Below are 27,840 nucleotides of genomic sequence, written 5' to 3'. Positions count from 1 at the left end.
GACAGGACGGTGGCCCATGGGCCATAGTCTGCCCATGTCTGCACTAGAGACACATCATCTAAATGCAGGATCCCACGATTGTCCTCCAAGGTGGCAGGACAGACCCATGGAACTCAGGCCTATCCCATGATACTCCTAGAACTGTGAATGTAAATACTTCCAGCCCAGTTGTAGCTCTTAGCCATTGTTCTACGTTGTGGGATGGTTCTGAGTTGTCCCACCCTAGTAGAGGCCCTAGGAGGTTTTACCTCTCACAGATCACCACTGCCTTCAGGAGCTTCACAGCAGCTGTAAGAGGGAGCGTGCCCACCCCACTGCTAGACCCCTTCAGTACTATCATGCCTCTGGACAGAGCCACTTTCTCTGCCCCCTTAGCAGGAAGTAGCCTCTGTCCTCAGGGTGCAATTCTTGCAGAGAGGTTCCCTGTGGCCACCTGCCTCTGCAGAGGCTGGGCACAGCCTGGCCCCTAAGATGGTTGCCCTGAGAAATCAGGTGGCCCTTGGAGCTGTTTCCCTGTGTGTCCTGCTGCCCAGCGCTGTAACATGGTGGCCCCGCTGCAAGAGGCCTCATTTAAATACAAACAACTGTGCTCTGGCTTGCATGGGAGCGGTTGTCAAGGAGGTTGTCAAGGAGGCTGACATCAGAGATCCCGTCCCTATAGATTATTGTACAGTGGCAGGATCTGTTCCTCATCTGCAAATGAGACAAGAGGGCACCCAGTGGAAACCCTGAGGGCCCTTAGCGTCATTGACCCAGGTTGCCTAGCACTGCTGGGTCTGGGGAGGGAGGGCCGATTGGCTTCGGGTTTGCATTTTCCCAGGGTGGCCTGTTTGAGAGCCAAACAGTGCTGAGAACTGAGCCGGGGAGGAGAGAGGCAGAGGCGATGGCTGGTAACGCGTCGGAGCTTGAGTTCCTCTTCGTCCAGGACGTCCAGCTCACCAAGTGCATGCGGCTGCGAGCGCAGAGCCTCCAGCAGAGGAACGAGCGGCCGCAAGATGGCGAGAAGCTGCTGCGGCCCAACGAGTACATCTACCGGGTGGATTTCGTCCGGCAGCACAAGCTGCACTTCCTGCACTGGAAGATCCAGATGGAGAAAGCGGGGAAGGTGATGGTGACGGGCACCTCCCAGCACTGGACGCCCGACCTCACCAACCTCATGAACAGGCAGCTGCTGGAGCCAGTGGGCATCTTCTGGAAGAAGCCAGGGACCAAGGAAGTGGAGTGTAACGAGGCAGATGCCCAAGAGTTCGGGGAGAGGCTGATGGAGCTAGCCAAGATCCGCAAGGTGATGTACTTCCTCCTCACCTTCACCGATGGCCTCGACCCAGCCCACCTCAAGTGCTCTGTAGTGTTCAAAGCCTGATCCATCTCATCCTGGGCAGATCCCTCACCTCTTTCCCTCAACCGTATCTCTCTTCATGTTTCTTTCTCTTCACTTCGATTCAGTGATTGGTCATTTCTTTTAAAGGAACAGCACAACAAAAAAATTGTGCCCTGTTGATAGGCAGCTGGCAGTCATGGTTTGAGAATAGCCAAGTGACTATAATGCTGCCCTGGTTGCCCCCCACTGTCCCGGGAGACTTTCCCCAACAGGTTGTGTCTTGTGGCTGAATGGAGGGAGAGGACGGTTGCTTTAGTAGCCTAGAACGCAGTATTGCATGCTAGTTAATTCAGCTGTGCAAGGCGAGCTGTTTGACTGGCAGCTTGTTGAGATGGGGACGAGCTGGCTTGGAAGCTGTGGGACTGCCTTGATCGAACCCGACCGACTGCCTTACATAGATGTTAAAGGTCCAGTGGAAATATTAAGGATCTCTACTGCACGTCGTCATGTGGAGTAAGGGAGGTGACACAGACCAGCGCTTTGAGCTCCACTCTCAAGGCCATCGTTTTCAAACGTGTCTGGTGACTTTGGGTACCCAGCTTTCCAAAGGCGACATGTTTTTAGAGGGACTGAGCCTCTGCAGCTCGCGTTGACCTCAGCTGGAGCTGTGGAGCTCAGCACCTCCGAAAATCATGCCCCAGGGAGTCTCAAGGTGCCCCTCATGCCCTCACCTAATGCATCGGAAATCAATGGCCACTTTTGCAAATTTCAGGCCTGCTGGTCAGACCTCAGCGGGGACTTCAGGCTTTGGACCCATGTTAATGTTATCAGCTCATCTGTTTCCTGCTGCACAGCGAGTAACTCTCACAGTGCATTTGCCTTGCTGTGGAACAAATTGAACTCGGGGACAGTGTGCTGCCTGGGGATGTTATGTATTGAAAATAGTTGGAAGGTCAATCTGCTGCAGTGTGCTGAGCTAGGAAAGTTATAGGGGCAAAGCAAAGGTTTCTGAGCAGAGTTTAACCCTTTGTAGCTCTGAGCCAGATATGAGTCTTCTGCAGCGCTCTTCCTGTGTAGAGTACAATACAGGTATGTGATCTCTCCAAGCTCACATAGAAATATATTGGTTATTTATTAATTATTTACCTAGGGCTGTAAGTTTGCCCAGTGCTTTACAAACGATAAAATAAGAAACTTCTCTCGCACCAAATTGCTTACAGCCTAAGGGACTGTTACTGCGAACGCTTCCTGCCAGGCATAGAGCTTTGTAGGGGTCTGGTATATAGGCTACATGGGTGGAAGCTGGAGACCTGGGTTCTCTTCACAGCAGTACCATTGTGCGGCTTGGTATGTGAACTTGGGCAAGTCACTGAACTGCTCCTTGCCTCAGTTTCCCCTCTGTGAAAGAGGTGATGATATGGACCCTATTTTGTAAAGCAGTTTTAAGAGCCACGGATGAAAAGTGCTATGGAAATGCTAAGTACATGCTACTCTTTGTCTCATCGTCCTGAACAGGATTACACCTGAGAGTGTTTTTAGGACAAAGCACTGGTTGTTCCGGAGGTATATATTATGTCATTGAATGAAAAACAAACCCACCTCAACTCAGTTCTCAAGCTTTGATCTCACCCACAGTTCATCCTTATTTTTATAGCTGATTTATACAAGCTTCCCTGTGTAGGGGATGGGGAAAGCTCATTTCTTTGCCAAAGAGAAACTCTGAACCGCAAGGCGACTGTGGAGGCGACTGGAGTGGCAGCCACTGCGTACGCAGCAATGGTGTGGGGCAGGAAGGCAGGCAAATGTGCCGGAGAGTCACGCAAGCTGGTGAGACAACATCAGATACATGCGGAAGAGAGCTCCCTTCAGTGCGGTACCAGAGTAACACGGGTCTCTCCAGGAGAAAATAACAACATGGCAAGTGCTTTCTTCTGTGCTGTCGCTTTTATTTGTTCATTTTCTCCCTGAAGAAATGAGACACCCGGTGATCAGGAATTGAGGTTTTTCCTATTCCCTTTTGTCACAAAATGTAGGAACTTTGAGCCAGATTTTGCTCTGGGATTTTAACAGCAGCCTCCCCCTGAAACCACACACACACATCCCAGAGCAGAGTTTGGCTCCTGGCCTGAAATGCCACATGGGCCAATCAGACTGTCCCAGTTCTAGCCATTACCGAAATCGCTGTTATGAGTCGTCAGGACACTTTAATGGTAATTCATTGTGTCTCACCTCCTGTGTCGAGTTCATGCTGCGCTTATCCTGCTGGGTATGTATTTGTGTACAATGGAAAATAAACGCCCTTGAGGAATGAGGTTGGATGTGTCTCCCTCTGACCTAAAATGCCCTGGTCTTACACACAATAAAGGAGAACCCATCAGTCTTCACCTCATGATTTTGGGTGTCTTCCCCCATACACACACACTGCAAAGCTTGAGATCTGTAAAACGTAATAACTTCATTCCTGAAGTGAGCCGCGTAGCTGGATATTTAGCTGCTCGTGTAGCTGTTGAATGAGAGAGAGAATTTTCTGATTCCTCGGTGTATCTCAGATCCACATGACACGGTTTCAGGGTTGGGACGTTAACCAATCTCCATGCCCCTGGAGCGGTACCAGTGTCCACTAGCTGAGGGTCTGGCCTCATTACAGAAACTGACCGTATGCACACGGGTGAGGAGAAAGTCCCGAGCGTCCCTTTATCCTCAGAAAATGGCTTAAGTGATGCACCAGCCTTTCTGCACAGAGATGGGCTTCACCTGGTTTGTATGTGGGTCTCCTGACAAGCACAGCTTGGGTCTCCCTCCTTTGGAGTTGAGGAGCCCCCCCAGAGAGAGCCCCGCTCTCCGCCTCCTGTTAGGAAATGAAATCCCTGACTTCTCCCCACCCAGGACCATTCTTCCCGGTCACAGATGCCTCAATTCTTAATTGGCATTTACTGTTTTAAAAAAAACAAACAAACAATTCCCCAAGCCCTCCTGAAAATCAGACCCGGAGCTGTGTGGTTATTGGGCCTCTGTTTTCCTTCACTGGAGCCCTTTGTCAGTCATTCCCCCTTGGAGACTGGGGGCCTCCTTGAATCGAGACACGGAGATGAGCTCCCACAGCACCCACTCATCCCACAATCCTGTCCCAGTCAGCCCTGGGCTCAGTGGAAGACCTGAGGTGGATTCTCTGGGGCAGTCTCTTCTGTAGTTGTTCCAAAGTTGTGGTTAGGAGGAGAGGTTACAAGGGCATGAATGGGACCTGGTGGTTCAGTGGTGTGTACCAACCATGTCGTGTCCACCCATGGGACTTTTGGGGGCTATGAGATAAATCAAATCACCTCACAATGTACAAACGCCTTGCGGCCCTGCCCACACTACAGACACCACTGTGCTTTTGTGGCCATTGTGTGACTCTGACTTGACCCTCTTGCAGCAAATATGGCTGGGGCTGGGCCTTCTCCACTGTCACTGAACCGTGTGCACATACCCGCCACCCTGTGTTTGGAGCAGTGCCTCCTAGGAATTCCAAGGGTCTGTCCCATGGAGTGACTTGCATTCTGGCTGGTATATGACACAGCGAGCCAGAAGGACTGGCTAAACCGTCTACAATTCACAAAGTAAATGGTGAGTGGGGTGGCGACCGAAGGCAGCCATGTGTCCATGCCTCTGTCAGGACGATCCAGGGCTAGCTGCCCTGGTTACTGAGGAAGTAAGAACCTGGTGGTCTGCAGATCATGGAAGTGTTTGTAGCGACTTCATGGTTCGGCTTCTCCTGGGATTTGATCAGAAATCCCTCTGTGCTGTGCTTTAATGACTGAAGTTAGGCTCCAGGTTTGGCACCACAATCTGTGCTGTTTTCTTAGTGAAGTAGCTACTGGTGTTTGCAAGAGGCAACGTTTTAAAATGCTCTTTTTTGGAAGTTTTGCCTCTTTTCCCTCATTTCTGTGGCCTCCTCTGGCCGAACAAATCCTTCCCCACGAACGGCATGCATCAAATGCCAACGCTTATTCTGATAACATTTCACATAGAGACTGTGGAGGCAAAACTGGGCAGCTGGGAAGAGATGGGACTCGGAGGAGAGGGGGATGAGCAGGGATGGAGGGCACAGCGGGGGTGGGGTATCAGGTAAGTTGAGGCAGTGACAGAGTTAGCAGGGGATGGTGGGAAAACAGGCTTGATGGGGGTGAGGCTGGAGATGCGGGAGGTGGGGTAGGGGTAGGGGTGGGGGGGTCTGTGGCTGGCAAGGAGACTGGGGCAGAGGGAGGATTAATGTCCCTGCACCAAATGCCTTGGAGCAGAGCCATAGGAACCAACCAGGCATTTACACATCAAGAGCCACCTACGCCAGGACTACTTTGATGCATTGGGGAGGTAAGAAAGCAGCACAATGGGGATCCCTTTAAGTGCAAATGCCTTGGCACAGAAGTACTGGGCTTCCCTCAACAACCCCGCATCCTTGATCATCACACTGTTCTCCCTTCTGCCTTCCTGGGGTGGGGCGGGACTCACCACTGCGGCGCCCCCTGCTGGCTGTCCTGGGGATCAGCTCTGCTAGCCAGTGCGCCCTCTTCTGGTGGTGTCTCGCCACAGTCACATCTGCTCCAGGGACCCTTGTCACTCCTAGGACTGCGGCATCCTCATCATGACACAACCCTCTGTCTGTGCCATACTCTGTGCTCCCTCCTTCCGGGGGAATGTTACAGTCCCTCTCTACGGCAAGTGGAGGCAGCGGGAGCTGCGCCTGCCCACTACTCTGGGTCCCAGCCCAGGGACCCTGTAGATGGCCACTGCTTGCGGCGCCCCCTCCAACTCCTACACAGTCTCCCAAGGGCTCTATTAACCCTTTAGAGCCCAGTGTGGGGCAGGTGCCCCATCACACCCCCATACACACCCAGCTGGCCCCAGCTTTCCAAACAGCTCCACTTTGCCCAATCTCCACTCCCCCAGCACAACAAGTAGCTGTCCTGTGTCAGAGTTCAGCCTGGTAGCTTTTCTCAGCCTTGTTCATATTATTATCGCAGTGGCTAGGAGCCTCAATCATGGACCAAAACTCCATTGCGCCAGGTGCTGTACAAACAGAACACAGAGAGAGCCAGAAAGCTGACAGTCTAAGAATAAGGCAAGAGTCCATAGATGGGGGGAACAAGGAAACAGTGAGACAACACTGGTCAACAAGGCACTATTTCACTATTCCTCTGTATGTAGTAATGAGCTAAACTGGGCGTTTGAAAGGAATTTAAAGAAGTTAGGCTCCCAATCCTAGCCAAACTTTTTTCTGTTAGATTCAAGAGCCCGTCTCCAGTCAGAAATCTCAGCCTCTTGTAGACCATGACAAAGTCCTCTCCACAGTCTCCTTTAGATTCGCTGCCCTACACAAATGGTCACATTTTCTAATCTATATTCACTGTTATTAATCTTTTAGAAATCATGAAAACATTTTTGTTTGACTTTTTATTCCCCTCCAAACTTCTTTTTGTTTAGCATCGCGGTTATAGTAGCACCTGGGAACCCCCTTCAGAGATCAGGACTCCATTCTGATAGGTGTGTACAGACAGGTAACAAAGAAAACAGTCTCTGAAGACAGCTTACGCCAGGGGTGGGCAAACTTTTTGGCCCAAGGGCCACTTCGGGGTTGCAAAACTGTATGGAGGGCTGGGTAGGGAAGGCTGTGCCTCCCCAAACAGCCTGGCCCCTGCCCCCTATCTGCCCCCTCAGAACCTCTGACTCATCCAACCCCCCCTGCTCCTTGTCTCCAGGGATCCCGTTCCTGGGATCCCCCATCCCTAACCACCCCCAGGACCTCACCCCCATCTAACCCCCCTGCTCCCAGTCCCCTGACTGCTCCTATTCACACCCCCGCCCCCTGACAGGCCCCCAGGAGCTCCCACGGTTATCCAACCTCCCCGTCCCCTGACCGCACCGCCCGCCAGAACATCCGCCCCATCCAACCACTCCCTGTCCCCTGACTGCCCCCCAGGACCTCCTGCCCTTTATCCAACCCCCTTACCATGACACTCTGACAGCTGTGCCACCCAACCGGAGCCAGACATGCTGCCGCACTGCTCTGCAGGAGCGCGCAGCCCTGCCACCCAGAGCGCTGCCCGTGTGGCGGTGTGGCTGTGAGGGAGGGGAGACAGCAGGGGAGGGGCCGGGGGCTAGCCCCCTGACAGGGAGCTCAGGGGCCGGGCAGGACGGTCCCACGGGCCACCATAGTTTGCCCACCTTTGGCTTACGCTCTCTGTGTCAGACAGGAAGCATCAGGTGGAAAGGGGAGAGACAGGAAAGAGGCAAGAAAGAATTGGGTGAAGAGAAGGATGAAGAGACACTAGAACTGGAATTAGCCAAAAAGCAGAAGTCTCAGCTGGCTGCTTTCCTCCCCAGTACCAGCTGGGAATGACCTGTGGTACTAGGACAGAGAGGGTTTAAGGCCCCAGTTCGGGAAGACTCTTCAGTACTTGCTCAACTTTATGCACATGTTTGAATGCTGTCCTGAATAGGGACGCTTTCCTGAGTCAAGGCCTGAAAGCAGTGGCTCCATTTACAGTTCTGTAGCTATTCCCCCATCTTAATCTGTTTGATGCTTAAATTACGGCTGCTTTGCCGTCATTAGTAGATGTTCCTCCTACACCCATGGCAGCTAATGGCACAAATATCACTGTCTTTCTGACACTACTTCGCTGTAGCTTCATCCCCTCTTGCCCTCTGTTCCTGTTTGATTGGTTGCTAATGGGCTTTCAAGGTGATATTGAATGACTTTGCCTTTTTCCTTGACCACAACTAGTCATTTCTGGCATTGTTTCTGCCTTCCTTTGGAGTTTGTGGGAGGAATGCCTAGGGATTCTCTACAGCAAAGTGAAATTGAAGTCAGCTCCTTGAAGCCTTGTGATTAATTTACAGGCTAGAGCTGCTCAGAGTGAATCAGCTATAGCTCAGTGTATCCTGCCATGAGTGATCCTTAACATTGGCTTGGGCCTCTGTTTCTCCTGAGGAATTGGGGTTTTGGGGGCACCCACTTATTGTCTGGAAGAGAGGAAGGCAGTGTGGCCTGATGAGTAGAGCACTGGGCTGGGACTTGGGCGAGCTGGGTGCTAGTCCATTTCTGCCACTGACCTGCGGGGTGGTGTTAGATGTCACCACCCTGTGCCTCAGTTTCCCCATCAACATATGGGGACAATGATGCTGACCTCCTTTGTAAAGTGCTTTGAAATCTATGGATCAGCAGTCCTGTATATGGAATCAGTATTTTCATTATTATAATAGCACACTGCAGCACCCCTTCTATGAGGAATGGGGTAAAATCCACAAACTACTTCTAAGTCCATTGCCGGTGCTGCTCTGAGAGGAGGGATGAGCTGGCGCTCTAAGGCATTGGGCAGAGACTTAGGAAATCTAAGTTCTTCTCCCTGCTCTGCCACAGGCTTCCTGTGTGACCTTGTGCCTCAGTTTCCCTTCCCATCCTTTGTCTTGTCAGCTCTTCAGGGCAGGGACAATCTAGGGGACACTACAACCCTCGAGCTCCTGCCCAGATAAGCACTGTTTTCTGGGGTTCAGAGCCTGTATCTCAGGTCAGGCCAAGCCCAGCCCAAGTCAGTTGGGAACAACAGCCCTCATCACTTAACAGCGGTTCTGGGCCCTGCGTGAAAGGAGTTGGTGATATCAGCCTAGGATCCACCTCACTAACCCCTTGGGAATCAATGCAGTGAGACCAAGGACCGAACAGGCTGGGGAGGCATGTTGTTGAGGCTGCACAGAGAGTTTGCAATGCTGCTGCTGATCTCTGCAGCTCCGACACTGCTCCCACTGATGTCTGTGGTGCATGACATTTTCACCAGCCTTTCCGAAGAAAGGGCTGTATGTGGAGATTGGGCTCCTGAGATTTCTCAAGAGCTCTCAGGCTACGGGCTGGCCTCCTGCTGGGCATGACTATGTTAAACCATAAGAACATAAGAACGGCCGTACCAGGTCAGACCAAAGGTCCATCTAGCCCAGTATCTGTCTGCCGACAGTGGCCAATTCCAGGTGCCCCAAAGGGAGTGAAGCTAACAGGCAATGATCAAGTGATCTCTCTCCTGCCATCCATCTCCATCCTCTGATGAACAGAGGTTAGGGACACCATTCCTTACCCTTCCTGCCTAATAGCCATTTATGGACTTAGCCACCATGAATTTATCCAGTTCTCTTTTAAACATTGTTATAGTCCCAGCCTTCACAACCTCCTCAGGTAAGGAGTTCCACAAGTTGACTGTGCGCTGTGTGAGAAAGACTTCCTTTTTATTTAATTTTAAAGCTGGCAACCCTATTAATTTATTTGGTGGGACCCCTAAGTTCCTTGTTTTTATGGGAAAAGTAAATACCTTTTTCCCTTATCCCCTTTCTCCACATCACTCATGATTTTAATATATCTCTATCTATCCCCCCCTTTAGTCTCTCTTTTTCCCAAGCTGAAGAGTCCTAGACTCTTTAATCTTTCCTCATATGGGGAAGCCTCTCCCCAAAACCCCCTAATCATTTTTAGTTGCCCTTTTTGAACCTTTTTCTAGTGCTAGAATATCTGTTTTTGAGGTGAGGAGGCCACATCTGACACAGTATTCGAAGATGTGGGCGTACCATGGATTTATATAAGGGCAATATAATTCTCAGCTTCTTATCTCTATCCCCTTATGTTCTTTAAATCCTGTTTTCTTTTTCCACCGCCTTCTGCACACTGCATTGGACACTTCAAGGAGGATATCTACGATGACGCCAAGATCTTTTTTCCTTGATCGTAGCTAAATTAGCCCCCATTTCATGATTGCTGTTATAGTATGGGGTTATTTTTTCCAATGTGGCATTACTTTACATGTTTCCCCATTAAATTTTCATTTGCCTTTTGTTGCCCAATCAACTTAGTTGTGAGATCTTTTTGGAAAGTTTTCTTCACAATTTGCTTTGGGTTCTTAAAACTATCTTTGAGTAGTTTGGTAATCATCCTGCAAACTTTTGCCACCTTCACTTTTACCCCCTTTCTCCGATATTTTATGAATTAAAAGTTGAATAGGATGGTCTAAGGGACTGGAACCCCTGGAACACAACTTTAGTTACCCCTCTCATTTCTGAGAATTACATTAATTTCCTTACCCCTTTGTCCCTGTTCTTTTAACCAGTTCTGCCAACCATGAGGGACCTTCCTTATTCCCATGACAAATTTAATTTACGTAAGAGCTTTTGTTGAGGAAACCTTGTCAAAGGGCTTTCTGGGAATCTAAGTACAACTGTGGTTCCACTGATTTCCCTCTGTTCACATGTTTGTTGACCCCTTCTAGGGAACTCTAATAGATTTAGTTTAAGACCCGATTTCCCTTTCGGGAAACCATGTTGGACTATTTGTTCAAGATTTGGTTTTCTATGTGTTGACAATTTATTCTTAAAACTATTGTTAGTCTAATTTTGCCGGTACCCCAACATATAGACTTTTTACTGGGTCTGTTAATGCCGGATCACCTCTAGAGCCCTTTTTAAAATTATTGGGTTTACATTAGCTAAACTTCCAGTCATTGGTACCGAAAAGCCGATTTATAAGGGACCAGGTTTACAAACCTTTAGTTTAAATAGTTCCGCAAACCTTCACATTTGAAGTTCTTTCAGAACTCATTGGGTAAAATGCCATCAGTTTCCCGGTGGACTTAGTTATGTTTTGAGTGTATTCAACTTTTAATTCCAAAACCTTCCTCTAGTTGACACTTTCAATCTGGGACAGTTCCTCAGATTTGGTCAACCTACACAAGCCGGCTCAGGTTGGATCTTCTAACCATCCTCAGCTGGAGACTGAAGCAAGAATCCATTTAGTTTTTTCCGCAATTGGGCTTTTAATCGTCTTTAAGCGCTTCCTTTCTTGTATTTTCGATCGTTCAAGGGGGCCCAACTGGGTGTTTAAAGCAGGCTGCCTGCTTTCTGATGTAACTTATTTTGGTTATTACCTTTTTTGGAGTTTTTGGCTAGCCGTTCTTCCACACCTCCTTTTGGCTTTCTATCCACTCTTGCACTTAAACGCTGGGCCAGTGTTTGTGGCTTCTTTTCTGATTTGCCTCACTAGGATTTGAACTTCCCCACTTTTTTAAAGGACGTCCTTTTTTATCTCTCACTGCTTCTTTTCCATGCTGTTAACCCCACGAATTGGCTCTTTTTTTAAGTTCTTTTACTGTGTTTCTTAATTAGGGGATTATACAATTGGGGGAAGTTGGGCCTCTATTATGGTCGTCTTTAAAAAGGGCCCCATACACACTTTGGCAAAGATTTCACTTTAGGTACACGTACCTTTTTTTAAAAAACTTCTGTTTAAACTTAACCCCCTTCCTTTTGTATAGGTTCCCTCTTTGAAAATTAAAACTAGCCCGGTGTTGGGGCTGTTAGCTGTTCTTTTCCCCCCACAGGGATGTTGACTTTGCTTGTATATGGTCACTATTTCCAAGCGGTCTGCTATAGTTATCTCTTGGGACGGCTTCCTTGTTGCTCCCCCACTCAGGATTAAATTTTAGGAGTGGGCCTTCTTCCCTTGGGGTTCCCATGTACCAGGCTGCTCCATTGAAGGCACAGTCATTTAAAGTATCGGAAAAATTTTATCTCTTGCATTTTCGGTCCTGAAGTGGAAAATTGTTCCCTGTTCATATGGATTAATTGAAATTCCCCCAATATTAACTGGGGTTTTTAATTTTGATTTAGCCTCTCTAATTTCCTAGCAATTTTCTCATTCACTATTACCTGGTCCTGGTCAGGTGTCCGATTTAAAGATTCCCTTTTAATTTATATTTTAATTAAGGAGCATTGGAAATTTTCTATCCATAGCGATTCTATGGAACATGTAGATTCGCTTAAGATTTTTACTTCATTTGAATCTACATTTTCTTTCACATATAGTGCCACTCTTCCCCCTGCATGACCTGTTCTGTCCTTCCGATATATTTTGTACCCCGGAATGATTGTGTCCCATTGATTGTCCTCAGTCCACCAGGTTTCTGTGATGCCTGTTATATCAATATCCTTCTTTATCACAAGGCACTCTAGTTCACCCTGGCTGGGAAGCCACCTGTAAGAAATGTTTTAATGACTCGCAGACCTGCATAAATAGTGAGTTGATTAACACAATGGCCCAATAGGACAATTAATTAGTGTGATCTGCAGTCAGGAGCAACTTGATGGGGAGGTGGGTTTGAGTGCTGTACCATTGCTGGCAGCTTCGCAGAGGGAGCGCAGATGTCTTCACTGACACTAACTGCTCATGGAAATCTCGAAACCCTCCAGAGAATGACTCATTCTCAGGGCTCTCTCTGTTCAGTTTCTATTGATCAGAACCACTTCAGGGAGCGAGCTGCGCTGCCAGGGAGTGGTACTGCAGTGAGCTGTGCTGATGGGGCACGGTACTGCGGCGAGCTGCGCTGGCAGGGTATGATACTGTGGCGAGCTGCGCTTGCAGGGCGTGGTACTGTGGTGAGGTATGGTACTGCAGCGAGCTGCACTGGCGTAGCGTGGTATTGCGGCGAGCTGCGGTACTGCAGTGGGGTATGGTACTGCAGCAAGCTGCACTGGCGGGGTGTGGTACTGCAGCAGGGTATGGTACTGCAGCGAGTGGCGCTGATGGGGTATGGTACTGCTGCAAGTTGCAGTGGTGGGGTATAGTACTGCAGTGAGCTGCACTGGCAGGGTGTGGTACTGCAGCAGGGTATGGTACTGCAGTGAGCGACGCTGGTGGGGCATGATACTGCAGTGAGCTGCACTGGTGGGGTGTGGTACTGCAGCAGGGTATGGTACTCCACCGAGCGGCGCTGGTGGGGCATGGTAGTGCAGCGAGCTGCACTGGTGGGGTGTGGTACTGCAGCAGGGTATGGTACTGCAGCGAGCGGCGCTGGTGGGGCATGGTACTGCAGCGAGCTGCGCTGGTGGGGTGTGGTACTGCAGCGAGCTGCGCTGGTGAGGCATGATACTGCAGTGAACTTCTGTACAGCAGCGAGCTGCGCTGGCAGGGCATGGTACTGCGGTGAACTGTGGTACTGCAGCAAGCTGTGCTGGTGGGGTATGGTCCTGCAGTGAGCTGCGCTGGCAGGGCGTGGTCCTGTGGTGAACTGCGGTACTGCAGCGAGCTGTGATGGCGGGGCGTGGTACTGCGGCGAGCTGCGCTGGCAGGGTGTGGTACTGAAGGCATAATTAATATCTTGATGTATCTTTAACTATCAGAAATGGTACAGGCCACGATTTGGATGGCGCCCACTGTAGCATGGAAACTAAAATGAATTCTGTGGAGAGGGTCATTGCTAAGGGCCACAGCTTCAGGCTGGCACCTGGAGCAAATAGCTAGGCTGAGTTGAGGCACGGGGAGAGGGAGGAATCTTCCCACACAAGCACCCAGTGTGCGCTGTGGCTGCGGAGCTGCTCTGTGGAGGCTTTGGTGCTCCCTGCCACAAAGGGAGATCCCAGCCTTCCCAAGGCACAAACAGAGGAACATCCTTATTGAGGGCTTGTCTCCATGGGACATTATGCTGGTTGTGAGATCCTTTGGTAACTTGTCTGTGAGGTAAGGGGTGAATGTGAATAGGGACATCCTTGTGCAGACATGGGGACCTTTCTCCAGTTTAGCTGATGTGACCTTGGAAGAGGGTTAAGTAAATAAATCCACAAAACAAGGCTCTTGCTGGCTTAAGCGACCAAGAGATGGTTTGCCACCGAGCTGGAGTTTTGCGGAGGGTATTTCCCAGCCCGTTTGCTGGGCTGTTTGGGTTCAGATGAATCTCTCTGAAACAGCACATGGTGGTTCAGTTCACAGTAGGTCACTCTCTCTTTCCTCCAGGCCAACTCTGAGGCGAGTTGCCTGCCTGCCTGGCCAGGCCCATCCTCTCTCTTCAGCAATTCCTGTGCTACATGCATCAGCATCACTAACAATCTTGTTTCGGGCCTGGTGAAGATCAGAGGAAATTGTACGTCAAACTGGGGGATTCTGAGGTCTCCTCTAGTGCCGTCCCTTATTAAGAAGTTGCATGTAGTGACGTTGTTTCCTCACAGAGTATTTTCTGCCTGTTCATTCCCGTTCAGGATTTTTCCGGAGGTTCTCCTCTTCCTCCCCGTCCCCCAGGAGGCTTCCCCCCACTTCGCTTCTCCTGCCTCTGTCACTGGGAACGGAATTTGCCCTTCACAGGCCAAGTGAAGCAGCAATGAAGTAGTCTAGGCCTGATTCTGCTCCCACCCTGTCAATCGGGAGCAATGGCAGTGAAAACAGCAGAATTACACTAGATGCTGGTGGCTTCAGTGTTCGACCCCTCAGTGACCTCAGATCACATATGCTCAGGGTACAAGTCAAAGCTGCCAGCACCACAAGGCCTAGCCGGCGTCTGAACTCCAGACAGGCCATCACCAGCTCAAACGTCATCACCAGTTGGAAGGATTTTGCATTTGGAATTGAGCCGACAATTTTGCTGATGGTAAACAGGCAACATCTGTCTCTGCTCTAGCAGTGCTGGTGCTTCAGGGTTAATGGAAGTCTGAGCTGGTGGAGTTCACCCAGTCAAGTCAGCCTGTTGTCCAAACGTACCCTGTACAGCTTAACTGACAGTACAAATAACAAGGCCTCGGCCTAAGCTTTCTCCCCTACCTTGACTTGTCTCCTACAGAATCTCTTCTGGCCCTGGCCCTACAGTCCCCACTTTTCTAGTACCTGGTGAGTGAATAAGCTGCCCCTGGGGTCCTAGCATCTGCTCTCGGGGGATCATGAGATGAATTCTGCTGCTCTGTTGCAGTCAGTAATGTACACACCTCGGACTCTAGACGTAGAGGGTCCGATTCTCCTCTTACCTCCCCCACTGTAAATCAGCACTAAAGTCAACAGGTCACATCAGAGTCATGCCCAGTGGGACCTAAGAAGATGGCATTTTTTTACAGCCACCTGTGTCAATGTAACTGCATTTCAATCTGTTTAGTGCAGGGGTTCCCAAATTTGGTTTACGGCTTGTTCAGGGTAAGTCCTCGGTGCTCTGCAAGACCCTTTGTTTACCTGAGCGTTTGCAGGTACAGCCGCTTGCAGCTCCCAGTGGCTGCGGTTCGCTGTTCCCGGCCAATGGGAGTTGCTGGAAGTGGCACAGGCCGGGGCATCGCTTCCCGCAGTTCCCGTTGGCCAGGAATGGCGAACTGCAGCCACTGACTATCATTGGCCAATAGCAGAGATGGGATATTGGGCTAGGAAAACCATTGAAGCAGACACCTCGTTTCTAACAGGCTCCACGACACTCTTAATATTCCCTGCATTAGTGCTGGAGGGAGGAGTTTCTTTCTTTTCCAGGACAAGTGAATAATCCATTGTTCTCCCAACTAACACAGGTCATCCCAGACTGGAAGGAACAGGAGTGGAATGCCGAAAAACCAGAGAACTATGCCGGGATTTTCCACTTCCAGTTCTGGCGATTTGGTGACTGGGTGGATGTGGTCATAGACGACCGCCTGCCGACTCTTCACAACCAGCTCATCTACTGCCACTCCAACGCCAAGAACGAGTTCTGGTGTGCGCTGGTGGAGAAGGCCTATGCCAAGTAGGTATACGAGCAGGAGCCACTGAGGCGGAACTGCAGCCCTGCCTGGTGCTCTGTGTATTTAGCTCTATGGGAAGCAGTATGGCCTTGTGGACTGAGCACTGGACTGGGACTTGGAAGCCCTAGGTTTGAGTCCTGGCTCTGCCACAGGCCTGCCTCTTCCTCTGAGGTCTGCCCTCTTCACACAAGACCCTGCTTCAGCTGACTCCTCACTCCCCCCTGCATTGCTCGCTGCTCTCATCACTAGATCCTCTGCTCCCGGGCTGGGACAGGAGCTGCAGCCCAATGGGGAGCCTGCAGTCTGCCTGCCCACGAGATGCAGGTAGGAGGCAGCAGGGGCTGGCATGGGTTGATGACTCAACACCTTCCCTGCCATCCACAGTAACCACACTTTTGGTGTCCAGTCAGTACACATGACCGGACACTGCCAGGTCGCTTTTTGACCGACCTTTCTGGTCAAAAACTGGACACCTGACAACCCTATGTATAAAAGCTAGGTATGATTATTACTGATCATGGGTCCTTACTTTGTAAAATTCTGTATCTACCCCTGGCAAAGGGAGGCACTGGCAAACCTTCTCCTTACAGGTGGAGGGTGATTGTCATCTTCCCTGGAGTGGGTGAGCTTGCTAAAAATTTAGAACTATTTTGATGGACATTTAGTGGAACTTAGTGGAGTCCCTCTGAATTTCAGAAAGGGGTGGGGAGCATTTTGCAGTCAAGCCCCCACATCTATGCCCACCCTTCCCAGTTCTGGTTCCAGGTTGGGTCTAAAAAGTGGGCAGGGGGCTGTTTCCCATAATAGCCTCAAATGCAGCCAAAATCCCAGGAGAACTGCTGATCTCGTGACACCGTCAGGATGGCAGCATCCTCATCAGCTCCGCTGTGACAAATCCAAACCTGACACCTAGCTCTAATGTGGCCTCGCACTGAATCCTAGCCGCATGCTAATTCTGATTGGGACCCACTGCAGGCACCCCTCCTGCAGTGGATACGGGGTCACCCAGCGCTCAGGGGGAGTCTGGATGGCCTCGCCTCAACATGCTGAAAGCAGCTGGTACTGTATGTGTGCTACTGCTCCCCGTCCTGCTCACCCCACCTCCCTGAAATCACCTGGAACCTCCTCCAAGAGATCTCCATGCAAGGTTGCAAACCAGAGCAGAGCCTTTACATTCCCTGGAATTTGCCATCGTACGCACTTAGCTCAGAGTTTTTGCCCCTAATTTTTGCTTTCCATGTAATGATTTTTCCCTTGAACAGAGAGTGAGTTTGTCGGTTCTCTCCACATCTGCACTCTGCGTCGGTATCACTCCTTTGGCTTCAGCCGTTACTCCTACTGCATGCCATTGTAGGTGAGATCAGACTCAGGCCCAGAGGCTCCAGTTTCCTGGGCTTGTCAGCGAACGATTCCTTTTAGCTGGGAGGCCTGGCGCTAGCCCAGGGAGCTGGAGACTCCAGGCTCAGACACAGGATGAAAACTGCTGTCTCCCCATCACCTCCACTCCCATTTCCCAGTCACAGATGGTTACCAGCATCTTCGTTCTGGCTAAGAAGGAAACAGCAGACCACTCTCCCAATAGCCTCCTGGCTTGCCCATTAGGGGACTTGTTAATGCACAAGCCGGGAAGTCTGTTCTTCTTACTGCCACCTTAAGTTATCGTCGTCTCCACCATCTGCTCAAAACTTGCCCAGCTAGAGTGTCCAAGTCATTTGGGGGCTGGAGTGTCTGGAGTGCCCCAGCACTGTGAATTCTGATGCTGTCACCTGTCCATTGGCCCTACCACTGAATTGTTCCCACCTTGGTATCAGTGGCGTAACTAGGACAGGAAAATTGGGTGGGCAGCAATGACACAGGGGCCACCTTCCCCCACGAGGACTTGCCCTGCTCCACCCGCCTGGCGCTCCTGCCAGGGAGCAGGGTCAGGGCGTGGGGGCTTGACCCACTCCCTAGCAGGAGTGCCCCAACCCTGCTCCCCTGGCATGGTGTTGCCCATTTTGCCAGGGCCCTGGGCACGGCCCACTGGCCCAGTGGCTAATCCGCCACTGGCTCAGACCCACCTCCACGAGGCACACCCCTAGCTGGGGCTGGAGATCGGGGCAACAATGTGTGGCAATGGCAGGAGAGGGACATGGCTGGACACTGAGCCAGGGTCTGGAAATCCCAGCTTGTGGATTTGGGGGGCTCTGGCCCTGATTTGGGTGGGCCTGGATGCTGTGTGTGTGGGCCGCAGCCCACCCAGGCCAGCCCATAGCTACGCCCCTGCTTGGTATGAAAATGAAATGCTCCCCCGGTGCCTATTGAAATGCTACCAATAAACCTCTTCTGGTGGTGTTCACCATCACAAACTCAGAACTGAGGCCTGGTTCATCCCAAGACTTCGTCATTATGTCCAGATTGTTCATCATGCACCCTGCACGATTTTAAGGTTTTGTGTCTAAATGGGGCAAAATTTGTAGTTTCCCATGTTTTCTGCATGGAAGCAGGGGCTGCTCAGCAGTTCTGTGTGATATTTCATGAGGTTTTAGCTAGAGAAGTTCAGATGGGACATACATCCATCTGGATCAAAACCAGGCAGGAGCCCCTAGGAAGTGAAATTACATCTTTCAGTCCACTCCAGCCAGGGCCGGCGCTACCATTTAGGCAGCCTAAGCAGTCGCCTAGGGCTCCAGGATTATTCGGGGGGCGGCATTTTGCCGGGGGGGGGGCAGCAAGCGGCTCCGGTGGAGCTACCGCAGTCGTGCCTGTGGAGGGTCCGTTGGTCTGCAGCTCCACCAGAGCCGCAGGATCAGCGCGAGGGGTGGCGAAATGGCCGTGCGCTTAGGGCACAAGAAACCTTAGCGCCGGTCCTGACTCCAGCTGTTACCAGCTTTTGATCAAGATTCCTTGTGAGGGGAGAAAACGCTCCCGTAGAACTGACCGTGTGGAACAGCCCTGTGCTGTATTTGACAACAGCGAACGTAATGATTGTGCTCTGCACCTTCCATCCTGAGCTCTCAAAGCGACAAACAAGTGAAATCTCACCAAACCTGCACTGTAGGTTTTAGTGTCTTCAATTTACAGGCACTGAAACAGGTGCACAGAGATCAAGGACAATATTTTCCAACTTGCATGCCTGACGTTAAGCACTTATATGATCATCCTGAGTTTCAGAGCAACCACGACTCCCGCTGAGTTCAACATTGGCCTACATGACTTGCTGGGTGGTTCAAGGAAGTTTGAGGCGGAGCTGAGGATAGAGCCTAGGTCTGGGAGCCCCACTCCCGTGCCTTAAACTCCACAATCATTTGCTGCTATTAATTACAGGGGAATGGTTGCCAGGAGGAGAATCTTGGCCCACGGCTTCAGTTCAGATAAAGACCAAACGCTGCTGCTTATCCAAACTCATGCAGGGCTGGCCACACAGAGAGATTTCTGATGCTCCTCACTTCTGCTTGAGCCAGAAATCGAATGGAAAGAATCATTCAACATTTCCTGTCCCAGCTCTTGAGAAATCCAAGGGGAGGGAAGTCCATCAAACCTCTTAACCTCAGGAAAGTTTTGGCTGGAGATTTTCATGAAGATTTGGTGGTGGTTGGTGGCTCTTCTTTATGACTTATTATTTTAGTAGGGTAGAATCCTTGGGATCGTGGCCCCATTGGAGAAGACAGTCCTTGCAATGGGGAGTGGGTAGAGAAACAACCTGCAAGCAAACAAATCTGATGAAGGATGGGGCCCGCTTTGTTAGCTACGTGTGTGTGGTTTGGGGTTTGCTTCGTCTTTTTAACTGGGAGCAGAGGTAAGGAGGAGGGAAGAGGGACCGTCACCGTGAAAAGCCGCTTGTTCACCCCTGTTTAATACACAAACCAGTCAAGGGTCACCCAGTCCTGGAAATGCTGTCAGAGCCCAATCTGGGGGCATTATTGGGCATGCAAACTACGATGGTCCAACCCTCTCCTAGAGCCCCGTGACTGCTGCTAACCTCCACATGTGCTGTCTTCGTTCTTCCCCTCTTGCAGGCTCTCTGGGTGCTATGAGGCCCTAGATGGAGGCAACACAGCGGATGCACTAGTAGATTTTACCAGTGGCGTTTCTGAGCCCATTGACCTGATCGAAGGGAACTATGTTAACGACGAAGCCAAACGAAATCTCCTCTTTGAGCGAGTGCTGAAGGTCCACAACCGGGGAGGGCTCATCAGCTGCTCTATCAAAGTAAGACATGTGCAGCTGTTGTGGTTTATCTGGTAGCGGCACTGAGAGGTCCCAGTCAGGGATCAGCTGGGCTCTGTGCACACACACAATGGAAGGATAGTTCCTGCCCTAAATTGCTCACAATCCAGGTAGATAGTGTGAGCCTGCTTTAGCTCTCTCTGCTGACGGAGTGATGCCTGATCTTCCCCGGGGAGATCAGAATCGGTCCCCTTGGTGATGCAGACACTTAAGGGAGAATTTTATTTTCGGAGTCCCTACTGCAGTGCGTCTGGGCTGGTTTACAAAAGGCTGGGCTGATTTGCAGTGCGTCTGGGCCAGTTGGCTTTCAACCCACAGGGGACATGATCACTCGTTCACTGCGATGCTAGTGCTTCTTGGGTTCACCCGTAACAACGGAACCCCTCTCTTGACGTCCCACGCATGCATGTCGTGAGGGATCATAGAGCCTGGAGAAGGGACAATCCCAGTACGGGATCTAACCACCCACTTGCTTTTTTGCAAACGAATGCATGTTCCCTACAGTGTTTTCTCCAGCCTGGTCCTATTTTAACTGTCTCGGGTGCTGAGGCATCCAGCACTTCCGTCAGGAGACTGTCACGGCCAGACTGCGTCAGCGTTCCCTGATAGCCAGCATGCATCTCCCTTCACTCACTTTCCCCCTGCAGGCCATTCAGCTTTCCCACTCCCTGCCTTCTGGAGCTGCAGACCCGTGATGTAATGGGGCAGCTCTTCTACCTAGGATCCACATGCACTGTCCCTCCCCACTTTCCTGGGGTTCCATAGAGGGGCTCTCCCTGGGTTTGAGGACCTGTGCATGGACAGGGACAGGACCAAGGAAGTAAAATCTCCCCATCTCCCCAGCCACATGCAACCTGCTAGGAAAAGTTCTTACAGCCCTAAGCTGTGTTACCTTCTGCAAGCACCTCCACACTGGGGGAAAGCCCTTGTTGGGTAGGGGTGGGCTGGGAGGCAGCCACAGCTAGGGAGACCCTAGTAATGGAGGTCCTGGAGTGAGTTCAGAGACCTCTTGCCTTCTGGAGACCCCCAGAGCTGTGGGGATCTGTTGGTTCATTTCCGGCTGGGGTGCAGGAGACAGCAAGCCTGTGGGGATGCGAACTTCCAGCTGCTTCTTTGCCAAAATGTAAATTTCTGACTCTCACTCTTTTCCTGCCAAAGAATGGCTGCCTCACCAGGTGATAGTCCATCTGATTTTGTTGACACCTGGCTGAGCTGTCAGTTTGCCTTTTGTCTCTGAGGAACTGGTTTGTGCCTGCTTTTCTAAACCTGGAATGTGTCTCAATAATATTATACAGCAGAGTCTTATAACTTGCCATACAATGTAAAGGGTGACAAAAATGACTGGGGATATGGAACAGCTTCTATATGAGGAGAGATTGATAAGACTGGGACTTTTCAGCTTGGAAAAGAGACGACTAAGCAGGGATATGATAGAGGTCTGTGAAATCATGATTAGTGTGGAGAAAGTAAATAAAGAAATGTTATTTACTCCTTCTCATAACACAAGAACTAGGGGTGACCAAATGAAATTAATAGGCAGCAGGTTTAAAAAAAAGCAAAAGGAAGTATTTCTTCAACACACAGTCAGCCTGTGAAACTCTTTGCCAGAGGACCTTGTGAAGGCCAAGACTATAACAGGGTTCAAAAAAGAACTTGATAAATGCATGGAGGATAGGTCCATCAATGGCTATTAGGCAAGATGGGCAGGGATAGTGTCCCTAGCCTCTGGTTGCCAGAAGCTGGGAATGGGCGACGGGATGGATCACTTGATTACCTGTTCTGTTCATTCCCTCTGAGGCACCTGGCATTGCCCACTGCCAGAAGACAGGATACTGGGCTAGATGGACCTTTGGTCTGACCCAGTATGGCTGTTCTTATGTTAATATTGTGACTCATATTTTACCAGGACAATAATAAACAGCATATATGGGTTTTCAAATGATACCTCACAAGGCTTACTTTGTACAAAATCCATTATAGTTTTGAAAACAGGGTGAACATAGTGATACAGACTGTCACAGGAAGGAGGGATAGCTCAGTGGTTTGAGCACTGGCCTGCTAAACCCAGGATTGTGAGCTCAATCCTTGAGGCGGCGATTTGGGGATTGGTCCTGCTTTGAGCAGGGAGTTGGACTAGATGATCTCTTGAGGTCCCTTCCAGCCTTAATGATCTATGATTCTATGATAACCTTCCTGGAGCTGAAAGTTCTGGCCCTATGGTTCTGCTTTGTGTTTCCCTGGCCAGGCCACCACAGCAGCTGACATGGAAGCCCGCCTGGACTGCGGCCTCGTCAAAGGACACGCCTACGCCGTGACGGACGTGCGGAAAGTCCGCCTGGGCCATGGTCTGCTGGCTTTTTTCAAGTCAGAGAAGCTGGATATGATCCGGCTGCGGAACCCCTGGGGGGAGAGGGAGTGGAATGGCCCGTGGAGTGACACGTGAGTAAAGCTGGGGCGAGGGGGTTGCCAGCTACCCACCCACCAGTGTTCCTCAGCTGAGATCCTGTGTGCTTGTGGGGCCTGTGGTGTGATCAAAAGTGTTATGGGCAGATGGGATGGACTGTCTCCCAGGGCTGCCAGAGCTGGTGAAACTTGGGGCCCTTCACTATTTGAAATTGTTTCTGATGCCACATGATGTCTCAGCTAAGCAATGGGCAGTTTGGCTTCTCCAACAACCATGTACACAGGTCTTGTCCTGCGGAGGCCGGGCGCCGGCTGCAGGGGCTGTTTGTGATGGGATTGCGCAGCGCTGAACGCTCTCCCTGGGGCCCAGCAGACTTTATATGGTTCATCAAGGGTCTAGTGGGTGTTATGGGCCAGTTCCTCAGCCTGTTTACACCCAGCGCAGCTGAAGGAGGGAGTAGAGGGTGGCTTGAAGTCATCTTTTGGCTCCCCCAATCCAGGGCCAGGCAAGATGGCCCCCAGTAGGACTCAGCCTGCAGCACCCCTAGGAGCCTTGGAGCTGGTGAGAATTGTGGGAGAATTGTATGCTCTGCCCTGGCACACCCCATCCTGATGCTCTCTCCGTGCAGGTAGGGGGAGCAAATGATGTAGAGACAGCATAGATCTATTTCCCTCTCCCCCCACCACCTTGTCATGAGGAAACCTCAGCTGCTGCTTTCCGGGCAGCTTTCCAGCTGCTTTGTGCTGCTGAGAAGGCACTGGAGCCACGGATCTGGCTCTGCCAGGGTAGCCAAGCAGCTCTGCTATGCTGCTCGTGAAATCTGTTAACCCCACGGCTGGAGCTTGAGATAGTTGCTCTAAGTGCATCAGCCAGGCTGCGCAAGTTCAAGTTTGCAAGCTCCTCTGGCACAGCTGGTGGGGTTTGCAAACTCTGTGGGCCAGATGCTCACTCTGGCCGTAGTGTGCTCTGCTCCGGACACAGGGAGGGGAGGGAAAGGTTAGCTCAAAGCCACTTACCCACTCCCCTGATCCTTGGGTGTTGAACTAGCCCCCAGTGTAATCTAGAGCAGCCCAGGGGCTACATGAGCTTTATGCCATCCAGCTGTCTATCCCCTTTGCTCCACCGGAGGGCTCAGATGTGGCTAAAGTATTGCACAGACCTCGTGCTGGCCCCCACTTGGGGCAGATTCCCCCAGGCTGAATAAACAGCTGAACCCCTGGATGTCTCCCCTTTTCCGCTCAGTAACGATTCCCTTCTGTTCCCCTCGGCAGCTCTGAGGAGTGGCAGAAGGTGAGCAAGAGTGAGCGAGAGAAGCTGGGGATGACAGTGGATGACGACGGAGAGTTTTGGTGAGTCCCTGGTGGATTCTGTACAATGTCAAGAGGCAGCTGTGTGGATTGATTACTCGCACCCCACCATTTCCCATTGAACTGGCACGGGACTCGCGGCATGTAGCAAGGGAGGTCTGAAAATAATCCATGCCAGACAAGCTTCAGTGAAGGCTCCAGTTCACAACCTCAGGGGAACACATCAGACCATGTGGAATTAGCACTGGGTGGCTGGAACCCTAGGCGAGTATGGCTCTTTGTCGCCCCGTAGTGGCTGGTCCGCATTTGGGGTTTTTCTCTTGTAGTCCTTCACTCAAGCCATAGAAGCCCATGCTTTTAAACAGGGCAGTCAATTAAATGCAGTTAACTCATGCGATTAACTCAAAAAAATTAATCATGATTAATTGCAGTTTTAATCGCGCTGTTAAGTAACAGAATACCAGTTGAAATGTAGTCAGTATTTTTGGATGTTTTTCTACATTTTCAAATATGTTGATTTCAATTACAACACAGGTATCAGAGGGGTAGCCATGTTAGTCTGGATCTGTAAAAGCAGCAAAGAGTCCTGTGGCACCTTATAGACTAACAGACGTTTTGGAGCATGAGCTTTCTTGGTTGAGTACCCACTTGGTTGGATGCTCATGCTCCAAAACGTCTGTTAGTCTATAAGGTGCCACAGGACTCTTTGCTGCAATTACAACTCAAAATATAAAGTGTACAGTGCTCACTGTATCATTTTTACAGTGCAAATATTTGTAATAAAAATAGTAAGCAAATAAACAAAAGAAATAGTATTTTTCAGTTCACCTCATACAAGTACTTTAGTGCAATCTCTTTATCTTGAAAGTGTAACTACAAATGTAGATTTTTTTCTTGGTTACATAGCTGCACTCAGAAACAAAACAATGTAAAACTTTAGAGCCTACAAGTCCACTCAGTCCTACTACTTGTTTAGCCAATCGCTAAGACTGAAAAGTTTGTTTATATTTACCAGAGATAATGCTGCTGGCTTTTTATTTACAGTGTCACCAGAAAGTGAGAATTGCCATTTACATGGCACTGTTGTAGCTGGCATCCAGGGCTGGCTGTAGGCCGATTTCCTTGGAATTGGTCCCCGTGCCTGAGAAGGCCCCGTGCTGGCACCTGTTTAATTTTTACTCACCAGAAGACCTGGAGCGAGTGAAGGACCTGCTGCCGAAGTGCCTGCTGGCATCACAAGATATTTATGTGCCAGATGTGCTAAAGATTCCTATGCCTCTTCATGCTTCAGCCATCATTCCCGAGGACATGCTTCCATGTTGATGACACTCATTAAAAAAAGCAGTGTATTAATTAAATTTTTGATTGAGCTCCTTGGAGAAGAGTTGTCTGTCTCCTGCTCTGTTTTACCCGCATTCTGCCATTTATTTCATGTTATAGCAGTTTCGGATGAAGACCGAGCACATGTTGTTCGTTTTAAGAACACTTTCACTGTAGATCTGACAAAATGCAAAGAAGGTACCAATGTGAGATTTCTAAAGATAGCTACAGCACTCGATGCAAGGTTTAAGAATCTGAAGTGCCTTCCAAAATCTGAGAGGGATAAGGTCAGAAGTCTTAAAAGAGCACCACTCCAATGCAGAACCCAAACCACCAAAAAAGAAAATTAACCTTCTGCTGGTGGCATCTGACTCAGATGATGAAAATGAACATACGTCGGTTCGCACTGCTTTGGATCATTATTGAGCAAACCTGTCACCAGCATGGACACTTCCTCTGGAATGGTGGTTGAAGCATGAAGGGGCATAGGAATCTTTAGTGCATCTGGCATGTAAATATCTTGCATCGGCAGCTACAACAGTGCCATGCAAACACCTATTTTCACTTTCAGGAGACATTGTAAACAAGAAGCAGGCAACATTAACTCCTGCAAATTGTAACCAATCTTGTTTGTCTGAGTGATTGGCTGAACAAGAAGTAGGACAAGGTGGACTTGCAGGCTCTAAAGCTTTACATTGTTTTATTTTTTAATGCAATTCTTTTTTGTACATAATTCTATATTTGTAAGTTCAGCTTTCATAATAAAGAGATTGCACTCCAGTACTTCTATGAGGTGAACTGAAAAATACTATTTCTTTTGTTTTTAAGTGCAGATATTTGTAATCAAAAATAAATATAAAGTGAGCACTGCACACTTTGTATTCTGTGTTGTAATTTAAATCAATCTATTTGAAAATGTAGAAAACATCCAAAAATATTGAAATAAATGGTATTCTATTATTGTTTAACAGTGCGATTAATTTTTTTAATCATTTGATAGCCCTACTTTTAAGTAGCGATTTTCAAAGGAGTCTTTCAATGGGATTTGGGTGCCGAACTCCCTTAAGCATCTTTGGAAATCCAGCCTTCGCTCTGTAAGTGCTGGGTTCAAATCCTTCTGGTGTTCCACCTAGAACAGACACAAGTAGTAGATAAATCACCCGCATATGCATGGGAATACAGGACTAGAACCCTGCTCCTTCAGCTCCAAAAAGCACAAGTCTCTGCCACTTGAGCTAAAGGATTCTTCTCATTGCTTTCTCTGAGAGTATGTCCCGTAGCCGCTCTGCAGCGCACCAGCCACTAGAGGGCAGGATCACGCACCCAGTACATAACAGATGATCACAGGCTGCTTGCAGTGTATTGGCCACACAAGGTGAGCTGTAGGCACACGAGGCTCAGCACTGCCAATGACCCCTTTCCTGTTGTAGGATGACATTTGAAGACTTCTGCAAATATTTCACCGACATCATCAAGTGCCGTCTCATAAACACCTCCTACCTGAGCATCCACAAGACTTGGGAGGAGGCGGTGATGCGCGGGGTGTGGACAAGACACGACGAGCCCCTCAAGAACCGCTCCGGAGGCTGTATTAACCACAAAGCCACCTTCCTGCAGAACCCCCAGGTGAGATGGCAGAGAGGAGTGGAGAAGGGGATCCGCTAGAAATGACCTGAGGCCTGGCAGGAGCCTAGTTGGGCCATTGGAGGTCAAAGTCTAGAGTGGCTTTCAGACTCCTAAACAGAGCAGCCAGCCATGATGCTGTCCTAGGGTTAAGCACCTGTAATGAGCTCTTCTGTGCAATTTGTCTCTGGCGCTGAGAGCTTTGCAGTGAGCTAGGCAGTGCATCAAAACCAAAGGAAACACGTCTGTGCGCAGCAAAGCCACTGCCTTTTGGAAACAAGAGGAAGCATTGTCCAGTGGTTAGAGCACTAACCTGAGACTAGACCTGGGTTCAAGTCCCTGCGCTGCCCGACTGTTTTATACCTCAGTTCCCCATCTGTACAATGGGGATAATAGCACAGGGGTGCTGTGAGGATAAATACATTACAAATTGTGAGAGGCTCGTCCAAGAGTGATAGGATGGACAGATGAGAGAAATCCTGTACAACCCATGCTTGGGCCTGCCCAGACAGAGCCAGGTCAGACTGGGTGCTGAACTTCCCGCACAAGTGCAAGTCCCCTGGACATCAGGCTTAGTCTACTCAACACGTGGTCACTTGCTGGATTTGGGTCTAGGTTATACCCAGAGGTGAGAAAGCTCATGCACCCCCCTTGGCACAGTTAACCCCTTCTCTCCCGGCTCCCCCTCGCCATCAGCACGCCTTACAGAACGGAATATCTCTCACCTTTCCTCTCTCGGCTGTGTCATTACTTCTAGTATGTGTTTGACGTGAAAAAGGCAGAAGACGAAGTGCTAATCAGCATCCAGCAGAAACCAAAGAGGACCAGCCGCAAAGAGGGCAAAGGAGAGAACTTGGCCATCGGGTTTGAGATCCACAAGGTAAGCGGGAGTATGTGCATTGTTGGCCTGAGTGCTTGCTGCCTGGGTGCATTAGAGGGGGCAGATGGCTGAGGAAGCTTCCCCCGCCACCTGAGCAAATCCAAGCAGGACCCTGGTGGAACGCTGCTGTTGGTAGTGCTCCCCAGTGCATAAGTAGCAGATAGATGGAATGTCAAGCTGCCCCATGACTATAGGGGGCATGGTCAGCTGAGTTGAAGGTGTTACTAGGCCCCTCCCCTCTCTGCAGCTG

General features: G+C 50.1%; 2 protein-coding genes across 4 annotated transcripts in view; both read left to right on the top strand.

Annotated features, from left to right (window-relative positions):
• CAPN5 (calpain 5) overlaps nucleotides 1-27,840 on the top strand; it is a 135,122-nt gene that overhangs the window by 93,530 nt on the left and 13,752 nt on the right. For all 3 annotated transcript variants that reach the window (XM_032771511.2, XM_075061801.1, XM_032771513.2), the window contains 6 exons: nucleotides 15,641-15,849; nucleotides 19,846-20,038; nucleotides 22,302-22,495; nucleotides 23,732-23,809; nucleotides 26,518-26,713; nucleotides 27,468-27,590. In XM_032771511.2, coding sequence (XP_032627402.1) covers nucleotides 15,641-15,849; nucleotides 19,846-20,038; nucleotides 22,302-22,495; nucleotides 23,732-23,809; nucleotides 26,518-26,713; nucleotides 27,468-27,590 — 993 coding nt within the window. The remainder of the gene's footprint in view (nucleotides 1-15,640; nucleotides 15,850-19,845; nucleotides 20,039-22,301; nucleotides 22,496-23,731; nucleotides 23,810-26,517; nucleotides 26,714-27,467; nucleotides 27,591-27,840) is intronic.
• OMP (olfactory marker protein) lies at nucleotides 884-1,653 on the top strand. The gene has a single exon (XM_032771516.2). The coding sequence runs from the start codon at nucleotides 884-886 to the stop codon at nucleotides 1,361-1,363; it is 480 nt and encodes a 159-aa protein (XP_032627407.1). The 3' UTR covers nucleotides 1,364-1,653.

This window comes from Chelonoidis abingdonii, chromosome 1 (assembly GCF_003597395.2).
Source record: "Chelonoidis abingdonii isolate Lonesome George chromosome 1, CheloAbing_2.0, whole genome shotgun sequence".
Taxonomy (NCBI): Eukaryota; Metazoa; Chordata; order Testudines; family Testudinidae; genus Chelonoidis; species Chelonoidis abingdonii.
This window is presented reverse-complemented; position numbering and strand designations above follow the sequence as displayed.

Excerpts from the sequence above, each read along its gene's own strand:
- OMP (XM_032771516.2), top strand. The coding sequence starts at position 884 with ATGGCTGGTAACGCGTCGGAGCTTGAGTTCCTCTTCGTCCAGGACGTC.